Here is a 15,496-nt window from a genome sequence, read left to right on the forward strand (position 1 = left end):
GAATTCAATCCTATAAACAAAGATTGTGAATAACTGTAATATATAAAATGAATGTGAATTTGAAAGAATGAATGTTTAACAACACACCAGCACAAAAACTATAAAATGAAGATAACTGAATGTGAAATCTAACTTTTAATGATTGAATTTAAGATATAAAAGGGAGATCACTGTGGATAATGTCTATAAGTGAGATCTCTGAATATTAACTCTAAAAGTAAAAGGATACCACTGGGTGTGACTTTGTTTTAGGAGATCACAGGATAATAAGTATGAAAGGGAAGTAACCTCTGACAGCAGCTGGAAAGGGGTTTGCAAACGTCTGGATGTATGCAGATTCTTGTTCCTCCGTCGATGCATGGCCTCGGAATATAATATTGACTGCACCCTGGAACACAAACACTTTGTTTACACACAAAACCTACATTCTAGTCAAACCAGCAATTGTATTATTTCAATGGAAAGAATAGATTTTAAAATTATCTTTTAAAAAGTTGAACATTCTATACCGTACCTAAATGAAGATAATATTTTTAGCATTTTAGATCAAAACTAACCCATTTTTGTACAAACTATTTTATGCCCCTCCCCCCTAAAAAAAAACATAAAATAAATAAATATAAAAAAATGTAAATTTGAAAATCAGACTGACAAACAAAAGAAAAAGAATAAAGATCCTGAAAAATTACACTGTACAAAAAAGACATCAATATTTGAAGGGCTAAAAATATGGAATTAAAGTAGTGTCGGAAATAGAATAAAACTGATTTTGGTCGATTATGTCTTTCATATTAAACTGACAAGTAAATATTTTGTAAATAATTATATATTTAATGATAGTCTACCTAATTTAGCATTTACTTTTTGGGGCTCTCATTGATGTACAAGGTGGTGTTTACTCTTGAAATTAAAAGAAAGATGTCAGTAAACAGGTGATCTGTGACCTTTATTGGAAAAGACTATAACACATTTTGGTCAACATGTGTCAATTTCAATGCTGTTGTCTGATGATGGTTGACCCCTATCCCTCTCCAAACAAAATATTTGTAGACATTTTTATATAAGTTTTGAGCAAAACTGCCAAGAACCATTCTGAGTATGTGATCTATTATACCGGTATTAAAGGTGATATGTACATGTATTAATGGAGCTATCTCCAAGTTGCATAATGATAGCTATTGCAAATACTTTTTTTGAAATATATGCCCATAAATGATTTTAACAAAATAATTTATTTATTATTAGAAAATAAATTTTTATTGGAGAATCTTTATCACAAACAGATTCTCTCACATAACTATGATATAGAACCTTTAAGTGGTTGCAAGACTGTGTAAATTTCTAATGTACTTATATTTAATTTATATTCACTAAATATGCTGATTATAATTAATAATTTATGCTCCAATTCAAAATAATTTGCAGTTTTAAAATCACCTGTTTACTGACATCTTTCTTTTAATTTCAAGAGTAAACACACCTTGTACATCAATGAGAGCCCAAACAAGTAAATGCTAAATTAGGTAGAGCATCATTAAATAGATAGTTACAAAATATTTATTTGTCAGTTTAATATCAAAGAAATAATCGACGCAAATCAGTTTTATTCTATTTTCGACACTACTTTAGTTATGTCCACTCTGCAAAAATGAGTCGTGCACTTTTAAGGGTTTTTTGGGGGTGGGTTGGGTGGTGGAGGAGAGGGGGGTAGTGGAGGAGAGAGGGGTTGTGGAGGAGAGAGGGGTAGAGTCAAAACATAAATCAAATTGCTTTCTTTTCATAGTTTTCATCACATTTTAAATATTAAAACTACAACTTTGGACACAACAAGTTCTACATGTTGTTATCAGCTAAAATGTTTAAATATTTTCACTGCGTACCTTGGCTCCCATCACAGCAACTTCTGCTGTAGGCCATGCGTAGTTGATGTCACCTTTGAGGTGCTTCGAACTCATCACATCATACGCACCGCCGTATGCCTGGATGAAAACATTTTGTTCAGCATGAAATATTATCTACATCACCAAACTTCACACTCATCCAAACCAGAATAATTAAAATTTTCTGCTGTGTTAAAAATTTTCAAATATGTCAATCGAACATTTGTTTCTTAGATATACATCAAAATAAACCTACACACAGAACATGTAGAAATGAGTACTAATGGCCATAAACTGTATGGAAAACTTGGTTAAAGTTTGTTTTGTTTAATGATACCACTAGAGCACATTGATTCTCGATGTCAAAACATTTGGTAATTTTTTCATAAGTAACGAGGGATCTTTTATATGCACCATACATTAGACAGGATAGCACATACCTCTAGCTTTGATATTAACAGTAGTGGTGTACTGGCTAGAATGAAAAATAGCCAAACTAACGGGATCGATCACACACCACAATCTTTAATATATCAGTTATGGGGCACAAGTTAAGATGGGGGAAAACAAAGTGAGATGAATATGCTTTACAATGGTAAATGTGAACAACAGAACCGTAACACATGATCAGGGCTGTATCTCTGCATAATACATGATCAGGGCTGTATCTCTGCACAATACCGAGTCGAATGGGTACTTGGCAAAATAGTCGATGATTCCTCTACAGGAGAGCCACTCTCAAAAAGATACTTTAATAGAGATTTCATCCCTAAACAATTGCCACAGAGGACTGCCACTCTCAAAGAGATACTTTAATAGAGATTTCATCACTAAACAATTGCCACAGAGGACTGCCACTCTCAAAGAGATACTTTAATAGATTTCATCCCTAAACAATTGCCACAGAGGACTGCCACTCTCAAAGAGATACTTTACTAGAGATTTCATCCCTAGTCACTCACCACACAGAGGACTGCCACTCTCAAACACTTTACTAGAGATTTCATCCCTAGTGCATCGCCACACAGAAGACTGCCATTCTCAAAGATACTTTACTAGATTTCATCTCTAGTGCATCGCCACAGAAGACTGCCACTCTCAAAGAGATACTTTACTAGATTTCATCCCTAGTGAAACACCACACAGAGGACTGCCACTCTCAAAGATACTTTACTAGAGATTTCATCCCTCGTGAATCGCCACAGAAGACAGCCACTAAGATAGCCACTCAGAGATAATTTACTAGAGATGTCATCCCTAGTGAATTGCCAGAGGACTGCCACTCTCAAATACTTTACTAGATTTCATCCCTAGTGAATCAAGGACTGCCACTCTCAAAGATACTTTACTAGATTTCATCCCTAGTGAATCAAGGACTGCCACTCTCAAAGATACTTTACTAGATTTCATTCCTAGTGAATCAAGGATTGCCACTCTCAAAGATACTTTACTAGATTTCATCCCTAGTGAATCAAGGACTGCCACTCTCAAAGATACTTTACTAGATTTCATTCCTAGTGAATCAAGGACTGCCACTCTCAAAGATACTTTACTAGATTTCATCCCTAGTGAATCAAGGACTGCCACTCACAAAGAGATATTTTACTAGATTTCATCCCTAGTGAATCAAGGATTGCCACTCTCAAAGATACTTTACAAGATTTCATCCCTAGTGAATTAAGGACTGCCACTCTCAAAGATACTTTACTAGATTTCATTCCTAGTGAATCAAGGACTGCCACTCTCAAAGATACTTTACTAGATTTCATTCCTAGTGAATCAAGGTCTGCCACTCTCAAAGATACTTTACAAGATTTCATCCCTAGTGAATCAAGGACTGCCACTCTCAAAGATACTTTACTAGATTTCATCCCTAGTGAATCAAGGACTGCCACTCTCAAAGATACTTTACTAGATTTCATTCCTAGTGAATCAAGGTCTGCCACTCTCAAAGATACTTTACAAGATTTCATCCCTAGTGAATCAAGGACTGCCACTCTCAAAGATACTTTACTAGATTTCATCCCTAGTGAATCAAGGTGCCACTCTCAAAGATACTTTACTAGATTTCATTCCTAGTGAATCAAGGACTGCCACTCTCAAAGATACTTTACTAGATTTCATCCCTAGTGAATCAAGGTGCCACTCTCAAAGATACTTTACTATAGATTTCATCCCCAGTGAATCAAGGTGCCACTCTCAAAGATACTTTACTATAGATTTCATCCCCAGTGAATCACCACAAAGAAGACTGCCACTCTCAGACTGGTTCACAGAGCTCATTGGAATACGTACAGCTGTGATGACATGCACTCATGAATCACTGTCATAACAGTGGTGATATCAGGTGTTTGTGAAAGTGGAGCATATCCTGCCCCACCGGTGGCACCCGTCATGAGCACAGGCAACACAGCTGTAAAAATACTTCACCAAACAGATGAAACAGTATGCATAAGTTCAAAACATGTAATAGCATCATCCATTATTTTCAGTCAGCGATGCATCATATTGTGTAGCTGCAGCCTCCATATGTCTACCATAAAACGTTTTGACGTGGAACAAGGTACACAAAGACGTGGCTGTTTAATGTGTTTTCTTCCCTACCTTTCTGGTGATGACCGTTATCTTAGGCACAGTGGCCTCCGCAAACGCAAACAGAAGTTTGGCACCATGTCGAATAATACCACCGTATTCTTGGTTGGTGCCTGCAAGAAGCAAAATGTCAAATGAAATGAAAATAAAAATAGGAGCAGAACTAAATGACAAAAAATTTCTTCAAAATCCAATATGTCATCTTCCATAAACTGATCCAGTACATAAAGACATAATCTGTGATATAGCTGTCATGATGTACACCTACATGTATCTACTTCATACATAAATAATTTCATTAATTTTAAAACTGTTTTAAAATGCATTAAAATAGACATTGATAGTTAATGTTTAAAGTTTGGTTTGTTCAACTAGAGTACATGGATTTATTAATCATCAGTTATTGGATGTTAAATATTTGATAATTCCAACATATAGCCATAGAGGAAACCCGCTAAAATTTTTAGTTACTAGCAAGGGATCTTCTGTATGCACCATTCCACAGACAGGACAGCACCTACCACAATCGTTGATCTACCAGTCATGGATGTACCTTTTTTGACATCCAATGTGCTGGGGTGTTGTTAAACATTCATTCATTCATAGATGTAACTAATAAAAACGTTTCACTGACCTAGGATTTACAGTTTGTTTGTTTTGTTTAACGACACCACTAGAGCACATTGATTAATTAAACATCAGCTACTGGATGTCAAACATTTGGTAATTCTGACACGTAGTCATCGCAGGAAACCCGCTATATTTTTCTTAATGCAGCAAGGCAGCTATTATATGCACTTTCGTATAAACAGAAAGCACATACCATGGCCTTTGACCAGTTGAATGGATCCACCAAGGTGATCTGATCCTGCAACACAAACACCTCAGACGAGCACTCAACCGACTGAGGTAAATCCCACCCCCAGTTTGTCACAGATGGAGCTTAATTGAAAAACATAATTTTGGCGATCAGTGTGAGTTGATGCTACTGCCATGGCTGCTGTCATCAGTAATGAACCCAGGGCTTGATCTTAACAATTTGTCTCACACGGCATCCAAAAAACAAATGACATGGGTGAAATAATTTCGAGTCTGCATACAGGTTTTTTTAAAGGTTTTTTTAAAGGTTACTTTTGCAGCAAATAAATATGACTGAAAGGTTATTTTGTTGCATGTAGACATATTTTAAATGTCCAAATGTTAACTACTGGCGGATAATGTACACCAGATATATTATTTTTGCTGTCGTTGAAGAGTTTTTCTGCTGTCAGTAATTTTTATCCAGCGGCACAAAAGTGTCATCAATGACGCTCCCGACCCATGACAATTCATATCTCAATAAGCCGTCACTAAGTCCAAGCCCTGTGAACTAAATCATGTATGTATTACCTGGTAGAAAGCCTGGCACATCAACAAATGTGATAATTGGAATATTAAAGGCATCGCAGAATCGGACGAATCGAGCACCTTTTATCGAGGAATTGATGTCAAGACACCCTAAAAAGAGTAAATTTTTTAATTATTTACAAATTAAATACAGTGTGTTTCAATGAACAGAAAAAAACTGAGTATAACAGAAGATCATCAAATATTGGATATAAAACAAATGACTGAAATACGTGTGCTACAACAGCTTGTTCTAAAACCTATGACCTGGTCTGTCCTGACCTAACAGAGTATAAGACAAATGACTAAAAGACCCAGTATAAAATAAATTACAATCAAAGACTGAATTGGAATTATTTAGAAATTAAATACAATTTCTTACACACCTGTGTAGGAGATCACCATTGTGTATCAAAATCGTATACAACTTATGTTGGAGATCGTTTCTGAGAGGTCATGACCCAGTTTAGTGTTATTGTAAGGAGATATAAAGTGACGTCATTGGAATACTGACGTCATTCAAATTCAAAATTAGCTGTATTACAATGCTTCGCCACATTAACCTTCTGAGTACTGCAGGCGAGATATCTCGCCCGACGTCACGTCAGTCGATATACTGTACACTGTATACAGTGCATTCTTCAATTCATATTTCCCGACATTTTGCACACGACACTCACCGGAAACGGAAATATAATTAAAGAAAAAAGAATTTTTTTCAAAATGGTGGGTTTTGTTTTGATTTTTTCAATTGAAAATACCTTGAAATTTTGAGTTCAAAAAGTGGTTTTCGGCAAGTATTTTCGCTTGACAACAATGGCGGCACGTCGCGGTCATTTTCAGGGATCAATAGCTGATTGTGACAGCTAATTTGATAATAAATTTGATCGTTTTACCAACAACGAAAATTACCAAATATTGCAATATGAATCGTAGTTCGGGTTTAAAAAAAATTCTGGTCAGAAAACCACTGTTATCGGGAATAATGGACATAAATACTGGACAGCTGGCCACAAATGCCCGTAAGTAAATGCAACTTTTCAATTTTTTGCCTAATTTTAATCACCATTAGCCGATCTAAAATAATAAAAATTACAACAAAAAAGACATGAAAATAATACTTACCGATTCATATATGCACTTTATTTCATGTATTAATAAAACATTTAAGTGACTATATGTCAGTAAAAATTATAAACTTGTACCCACTCAACGTGGTTTTTGTTAAAAATTAATCCAGTAGTCTAAAGGTTAAAATGCTTGCTTTTCATCAACTTCATTTTCCGAGTGGTTGGCAAATGTTTTAGAGCGCTCTATTTTTTTTAAGGAAAATGGATCTGTTAGTACAGTAGTGATTTGGTTATGATATGGTATGTATGCTTAATGCCAAGTATCCATACGCCATGACCCAGTTAGGCTACGTTCTGTAACAACATAATTTAGTTCATTATATTGTTTTACATTTTCATTGCTTTGAAGTATGTAAGAAATAGAATACTACATTCGTGTCCATTTAATACCATTTATCTTACAACTTGTTGTTTAAAAACATATCCAACAAGCAAAATCGTTGTAAGATAAATGGTATCAAACGGAAACTCATGTATTATTCTCTATGTCTCAAATGACTTTTAAAAAACTGAGTATTATCAAATAACCACAAAAGACAAGTATAAGACAAATGACTGTAAAACACTGAGTATAAAGCAAACGACCCAGCACAAAAATACACATCAACTATTCAGTGTCACAAAAGTAAGTATATGGAAATATTACTGAGTTTAAGATAGTCATTGATTTATTAATCATCAGCTATTGGATGTCAAACATTTGGTAATTTTCACATATTTCTACATTTTTCCATTAATAGCAAGGGATCTTTTACATGCACCATCCCACAGGCAGCATAGCACATACCACAGTCTTTGATATAGGTACACTGGTTGGAACGAGAAATAGCCCAATGAGACCACCAACGGGGATCGATCCTAAACTGACCATGTATCAAGCGAGTGCTTTACGACTGGGCGACATCCTGCCCAAGACAAAGTGCAATAAGCGTAAAAACACTGATTTCAAGAAATACTTACCTGCCGCAACACTCGGCTGGTTACCCACTATACCCACAGTACGACCGTTCAGTCGAGCAAAACCGATGAGGATATTTTTAGCATAGTTGGGCATAATTTCAAAAAAATCTTCCTCATCAACAATCTACAAAAAATTAAAAATGTTCCATTCAAACCAATGGTAAAAATAATACTAGCAGAATAACAGAAAGTTTCAGCTTTTATAAAATTGGCTGTCTACATTTCTGTCTGATTTAACAGAATTTTGAGGTCAAAATGTGTGTTTTGATGAATATTTTGGCTGAACAATGTGATTTTGTCAATTGATTGTTTAGATAAGCAGGGCTTGAAGTTAATGGCAGCCATGTGGCGAAGTGCTGCAGTGCCCGAACCACACACTCCAGTGCCTTGATAATTAAACAGTGTCACAGTCACGTGGCTAACTGTCACGATGCTTAACTCCTAACTGTCATGATGCTTAACTCCTAACTGTCATGATGCTTAACTCCTAAAAGTTGTTTTATTTCAGACATATAAAGCTGTTCACACCCATTTACCTTGAATGGATGCTGCATGTCAGATTAAATTACTCATTACAATTTGCCTTGTTCACATGCCCTTTGGTCGTATAAAATTTGTTTTGTTTAACGACACCACTAGAGCATACTGATTTATTAATCATCTGCTAATGTCAAATATTTGGTAATGTTTGACATATTGTCTCAAAGAGGAAACCCGCTACATTATTTCCCATTAGTAGCAAGAGATCTTTTATATGCACCATCATACATACAGGATAGCACATACCACGGCCCTTGATATACCAATCGAGGTGCACTGAAATAAGCCTAATGGGCCCACCAACGGGGATCGATCCTAACCCGACCGCACATCAAGCGAGCGCTTTACCACTGGGCTATGTCAGCCCTCACTGGTCATATAATGCCCTACGTAAATAGAGTTCCCATCCCATACACAAATCTCCTTTGGTCTACGCCAAAAGGTCTTGTCCTTTTACTTGCCAACTTCGAGGCCTGGAAAAGGTGTATTGCAATGCTATTTAGAATAACATATCAGTACTACAGCAAGACTGTGCATCTCTAGTGATATAACAAAGACGAACCCCAGTAATAACTCCATGCATGTCATAGGCTGCTGTGGACTCAAGGGGGACAACTGTGTTAAGACCAGGCACCAGTCTATCCCTGAAATGTGAAAGGGAAGAAAAAGGAAGGTTTGCCAAGTTCTTCAATCAAGTGTACCACGTGTTATATTTTAAACATTATCAAACTTGGTTTAGATTACAAAACCAGCCTCGGTGGTATAGTGGTTATGCCATCGGACGTAAGGCTGGTGGGTAGTGGGTTCTCACTCCGGTACCGGCTCCCACTCCGAGCAAGTTTTAACCATTAACCCACTGTCCTGGACACAGCCCAGATAGCTGAGGTGTGTGCTCAGTTCACAATGCTTCAGTCTTAATTGGATATAAGTATAAAAATAAAAATGCACAAATAAATGAATGATTAGAAAAGAAACCTGTTCTTAAAAAAACAATAGTAGCAAATAATTCAGTAATAAACAGACAGCCACATTTTGCCCACAGCATAACTGTTTACAGCAAACATCAAACTGTTCTGTCAGTGGAAGGTTAAAGTTAGTTTGTTTAACGACACCACAAGAGCACATTGATGAATTAATCATTGGCTATTGGATGACAGGAAAGTATATACCACGGCTTTGACCAGTTGTGGTGCACTGGCTGGAATGAGAAAAAACTATCAGTTGAATTCTATGATGCAAGCACCTCAAGCGAGCACTCAACCGACTGAGCTAAATCCCGGACCTCAGTGGAAAGGTAGTTCCGACCGAAATAATCACTGTCAATCAAGATAACAGACTGTCATGATCAGGGGAGTTCCAACTCGCTATAATGTCAAAACATTAATCAATTAAAACCATAACAATTTCAAACATACATATGATGGACAGATCAATGAAGTAGATCAACAGACTGATAGATGGATTGAATGAGAGAAGGATGGATGTATGGATAGATGGATGAAGTAGTAGATCAATAGACTAATAGATGAATTGAAGGAGAGAAGGATGGATGTATGGGCAGATGAATGAAGTAGTAGATCAATAGACTGATAGATGAATTGAAGGAGAGAAGGATGGATGTATGGGCAGATGAATGAAGTAGTAGATCAATAGACTGATAGATGGATTGAAGGAGAGAAGGATGGATGTATGGACAGATGAATGAAGTAGTAGATCAATCGACTGATAGATGAATGAAGTAGTAGATCAACAGACTGATAGATTGATTGAAGGAGAGAAGGATGGATGTATGGATAGATGAATGAAGTAGTAGATCAATAGACTGATAGATGAATTGAAGGAGAGAAGGATGGATGTATGGGCAGATGAATGAAGTAGTAGATCAACAGACTGATAGATGGATTGAAGGAGAGAAGGATGGATGTATGGATAGATGAATGGGTGAATGGATGGACGGGAGGGAGGGATCGTGTGGGTGTTAGGATAAATGGAATTTGGGTGGGTGAATGGATAGATGGACAAATTAATGGATAGATAACTCATGTCTTGATGAATGGATAAATTGGTGGGTGGATGCATGATGCATGAATCAACAGATAGATAAATGGGTGTATGATTGTATGAGTGGATGGATGGATGGATGGATGGGTGGGTGGGTGGGTGGGTGGGTGGATTTGGGTGGATGGATGGATGGATGGATGAATGCATGTACGAATGAAGAAACAGATGGGCAATAGGATGGATGGATGATGAATCGATGGATGAATGGATGAAGTAATAGATGAATAGTATGGATGGGTGACAGAACAACACACACCATGGATCGTCACACTGCCTGATGGGCGCGGAATCGTGGCTGTGTAAAGGGAGAAAACTGAACAACTCTCGAACCATCAGCAGAGCATCAACATCATTCTCAAACGCTCGGTGAGCCACGCCTGAAATATAATGAGTCAATTGAAAAGTCAAACTTGACCTAGAACAGAACATGATAAATTTATAAGCCATAAATGTCTGCTCAATATTTCAAGGCATTGTAAAAAATAAAAACATTTGGAAAACTATATGTAGGACAGACAGACAGACAGACATCAGACATACAGACAGACAGACAGACAGACAGGACAGAGATCAAACTTATAGTCCCGTCTGGTTGGACCGGTAGGGAATTAATCATTATTATCTTCTCATGGAAATTATATTTAGATGCTACTCGAACACTGGAAAAAAGACCTAATGGGTCCACTGAAGGGGTTTGATCCTACGACCCAAGCCCCTGGGGTTAGCACTCTACCGACTGCACTAGATTCCAGTCCCTGGGGTTAGCACTCTACCGACTGCACTAGATTCCAGCCCGTGAGGTTAGCACTCTACCGACTGCACTAGATTCCAGCCCCTGGGGTCAGCACTCTACCGACTGCACTAGATTCCAGTCCCTGGGGTTAGCACTCTACCGACTGCACTAGATTCCAGCCCGTGAGGTTAGCACTCTACCGACTGCACTAGATTCCAGCCCCTGGGGTCAGCACTCTACCGACTGCACTAGATTCCAGCCCCTGGGGTCAGCACTCTACCGACTGCACTAGATTCCAGCCCCTGGGGTCAGCACTCTACCGACTACACTAGATTCCAGCCCCTGGGGTCAGCACTCTACCGACTGCACTAGATTCCAGCCCCTGGGGTCAGCACTCTACCGACTGCACTAGATTCCAGCCCCTGGGGTCAGCACTCTACCGACTGCACTAGATTCCAGCCCCTGGGGTCAGCACTCTACCGACTGCACTAGATTCCAGCCCCTGGGGTTAGCACTCTACCGGCTGCACTAGATTCCAGCCCCTGAGGGTAGCACTCTACCGACTGCACTAGATTCCAGCCCCTGGGCCTAGCACTCTACCAACTGCACTAGAGTCCAGCCCCTGAGGTTAGCACTCTACCGATTGCACTAGATTCCAGCCCGTGGGTTAGCACTCTACCGACTGCACTAGATTCCAGCCCCTGGGTTAGCACTCTACCGACTGCACTAGATTCCAGCCCCTGAGGTTAGCACTCTACCGACTGCACTAGATTCCAGCCCCTGGGTTAGCACTCTACCGACTGCACTAGATTCCAGCCCCTGGGGTCAGCACTCTACCAACTGCACTAGATTCCAGCCCCTGGGGTTAGCACTCTACCGACTGCACTAGATTCCAGCCCTTACACAGTATACTCCAGACCTGTCAACCCTCCCGGATTCCGCGGGAGTCTCCCGGTATTTGATCAAATCTCCTTTCTCCTGTGCGGGAGACAGTTTCACCTGTGCGGGAGACAGTTTCTCCTGTTAAATGACATTTTTGTAAGCATAAAAAAAAAAATCGATCCTCTTTTGTCAAAATAACAGAAGGGAAGTAACTCTGCCTTTTTTTTCTCATTCGGAAAATGTCGACTACTTTCGGTTTCCGAGAATGTAACAGGCCGAATTGTCCCGACTGTTTAACCTTTGCCGAAGTGAGAATTGTGGGATAGCCTATTTATATTGTTAAAAAAGCACAAGAAGTTTATAAAATGACGTGTTATTATAATGTTTGTTGTCATCGTAATGGCTACGAAGCGTGTGTCGCTAATTCAACAGGCTGTGTATTGACATTCAGTGTTGCCATATAAAATAAAATAAAAAACTATCCAATTTAGTTCTAATAACACCTCTGAATTGTAAAATGTCTTCCCACTGGATTACATAATGAAAATGCAACTATGACGAATCTGAACTGCCAGACTCCCGAGTTGACAGCGATACACATGCATGTTAAAATCACATGTCACAGCAAGACAACGAAAAGACCAATTAGCTGTATAAACAAACTTGTGTCAGTTAATTTTGTATGTTTGTGCGGTAAAATGTTGGTTATAAGGGTACACTGCAAGAAATAATTTTTGTACAATTAAAAAATGTTGTGTTTGACTTTGACATAAAGTTACTCACGGAAATGGGTATAATTCCGGTATATTTCACACGATTGTCCGTAATGAGGTTTTACTTATGATTAATGAAAATACAATGTTTATTGCATAATTATAATGATTTTAAATAAGTACCACGCCACCGTTCCTCATTATAGTAAAAACTGAATATTAATTTATAAGATTTATATAAATTTGTCTTTGGTACTTAGGCACACTAACCACAAATGATAATGTAACGCAACCTGTAAGGCTATAAGTGTAATACCGTAAATGTACTAATTAAAAAATTTATTTCTTGTTCATGTTCTTAACATTTTTGGATAATTTTTTTTTTTTTTTAAATATGTATTAAATCATAATAATATTTAAACTTAAAAAAAAGAAAAGAAAAAAATAAGTTTTAATAATATATATTTTTTTTAATGCCAAGATCTAAGGTTAAGAAGTATATATGACATTATAAAGTATTCATATAACTTATTGTAATAATGTTTTTTTTAAATCTTGCGATTTTGGGTTAAATTGTGTGAATTTAAAAAATCTCCTGCTTTTTCAACACACACCTCCTGCTTTCTCTTGACTAAAGGTTGACAGGTCTGTATACTCACCAGAAACAGTTGTGTGTGTTTTGGCTCCCCCCAGTTCCTCTTGAGTGACATCTTCGTTTGTAACAGACTGGAAAAAGACATGTATACCTGTAAGCAGGGTGATCTGAGAGACTGACAGAAAAGTAACACTGTCAATAGAAGCAAACCGACAAACAGCTTTATAAAGTTGCAGACAATAGGAGTAAAACAACAAACAGCTTTATAAAGTTGCAGACGATAGGAGCAAATCGACAAACAGATTTATATAGTTGCAGACAATAGGAGCAAATCGACAAACAGCTTTATAAAGTTGCAGACAATAGGAGCAAATCGACAAACAGCTTTATATAGTTGCAGACAATAGGAGCAAATCAACAAACAGCTTTATAAAGTTGCAGACAATAGGAGCAAATCGACAAACAGCTTTATAAAGTTGCAGACAATGGGAGCAAATCGACAAACAGCTTTATAAAGTTGCAGACAATGGGAGCAAATCGACAAACAGCTTTATAAAGTTGCAGACAATAGCAGCAAATCGACAAACAGCTTTATAAAGTTGCAAACAATGGGAGCAAATCGACAAACAGCTTTATAAAGTTGCAGACAATGGGAGCAAATCGACAAACAGCTTTATAAAGTTGCAGACAATGGGAGCAAATCGACAAACAGCTTTATAAAGTTGCAGACAATAGGAGCAAATCGACAAACAGCTTTATAAAGTTGCAGACAATAGGAGCAAATCGACAAACAGCTTTATAAAGTTGCAGACAATAGGAGCAAATCGACAAACAGCTTTATAAAGTAGCAGACAATGGGAGCAAATCGACAAACAGCTTTATAAAGTTGCAAACAATAGGAGCAAATCGACAAACAGCTTTATAAAGTTGCAGACAATAGGAGCAAATCGACAAACAGCTTTATAAAGTAGCAGACAATAGGAGCAAATCGACAAACAGCTTTATAAAGTAGCAGACAATAGGAGCAAATCGACAAACAGCTTTATAAAGTAGCAGACAATAGGAGCAAATCGACAAACAGCTTTATAAAGTAGCAGACAATAGGAGCAAATCGACAAACAGCTTTATAAAGTTGCAGACCCTAGTTCAACCCGTGGAAAGGGACACTACATGTAAGTTTGGCCCGTGGAAAGGGACACTACATGTAAGTTTGGCCCGTGGAAAGGGACACTACATGTAAGTTTGGCCCGTGGAAAGGGACACTACATGTAAGTTTGGCCCCTAGAGCAGCACAGGTTTGTCAAATGGATCAACTGGACCCATTTTGTAATTCCATACTAGGAGGAGTCATGATGACGTAACACACTCAAACTGACAGTCTCGAATGAAAACTGAGTAAACAAGCAATCTGGAGTACTTCTAAAGCAATACATCGTACATGTCTCCTACAGGGCACAACAAAATAGCATATCTCCTATGTTCAAAGGCCATAATATAGCTGTGAAAATTTTATAAATCATCATAAAAGTCAAACTTGATCTGTAACATGCAGTACATAATAACACTATACACAATGTCTTGAGGCATTGTGAATTTTGTTTAGTTTTTTCAAGTTCAAGGGCCATAACTCTATTAAAAATGGGTAAATTGGCAAAATTCCAGCTTATTATAAAAAAAAGTCTTAAAAAACTAATTTTCTTATCTTCTAATTTTAAGGGCAGGTAAAGTACAATTTTTTTTAATTTGCACTCAGTCAGAAAAGCTTTTAGCCAAGATGCTTGGGTGGTAAGATCAAGCACTATTAGCAGAGCCATTGGGTTACCAGATAGTTCCCTTCCTAACCAGTGCCAACTAAATTACTGGTATATCAAACGGCTGTGGTGTGTACTGTCCTGTCTGTGGGGAAATGCACATAAAACTTAAAATATCCCTTTTTGGTAAAGCAAAAATGTAGTGAGTTTTCTCTCAAGACTAAATGTCAGAACTGCATCCGATAGCTGATAGCTAATTAATGAGTTTGCTAG

The 15,496-nt window shown here is 37.7% G+C and overlaps 1 protein-coding gene across 1 annotated transcript in view; it reads right to left on the bottom strand.

Annotated features, from left to right (window-relative positions):
- The window catches only part of LOC121374423 (propionyl-CoA carboxylase beta chain, mitochondrial-like), a 95,437-nt gene that overhangs the window by 2,447 nt on the left and 77,494 nt on the right, over nt 1-15,496 (bottom strand). Inside the window, exons 9-16 of the mRNA XM_041501528.1 lie at nt 13,537-13,603; nt 10,806-10,926; nt 9,051-9,132; nt 7,949-8,072; nt 5,862-5,969; nt 4,485-4,585; nt 1,881-1,979; nt 289-388 (exon numbers count right to left, since the gene is read on the bottom strand). Coding sequence (XP_041357462.1) covers nt 289-388; nt 1,881-1,979; nt 4,485-4,585; nt 5,862-5,969; nt 7,949-8,072; nt 9,051-9,132; nt 10,806-10,926; nt 13,537-13,603 — 802 coding nt within the window. The remainder of the gene's footprint in view (nt 1-288; nt 389-1,880; nt 1,980-4,484; nt 4,586-5,861; nt 5,970-7,948; nt 8,073-9,050; nt 9,133-10,805; nt 10,927-13,536; nt 13,604-15,496) is intronic.

The sequence above is a fragment of the Gigantopelta aegis genome, chromosome 1 (genome assembly GCF_016097555.1).
Source record: "Gigantopelta aegis isolate Gae_Host chromosome 1, Gae_host_genome, whole genome shotgun sequence".
Classification (NCBI taxonomy): domain Eukaryota; kingdom Metazoa; phylum Mollusca; class Gastropoda; order Neomphalida; family Peltospiridae; genus Gigantopelta; species Gigantopelta aegis.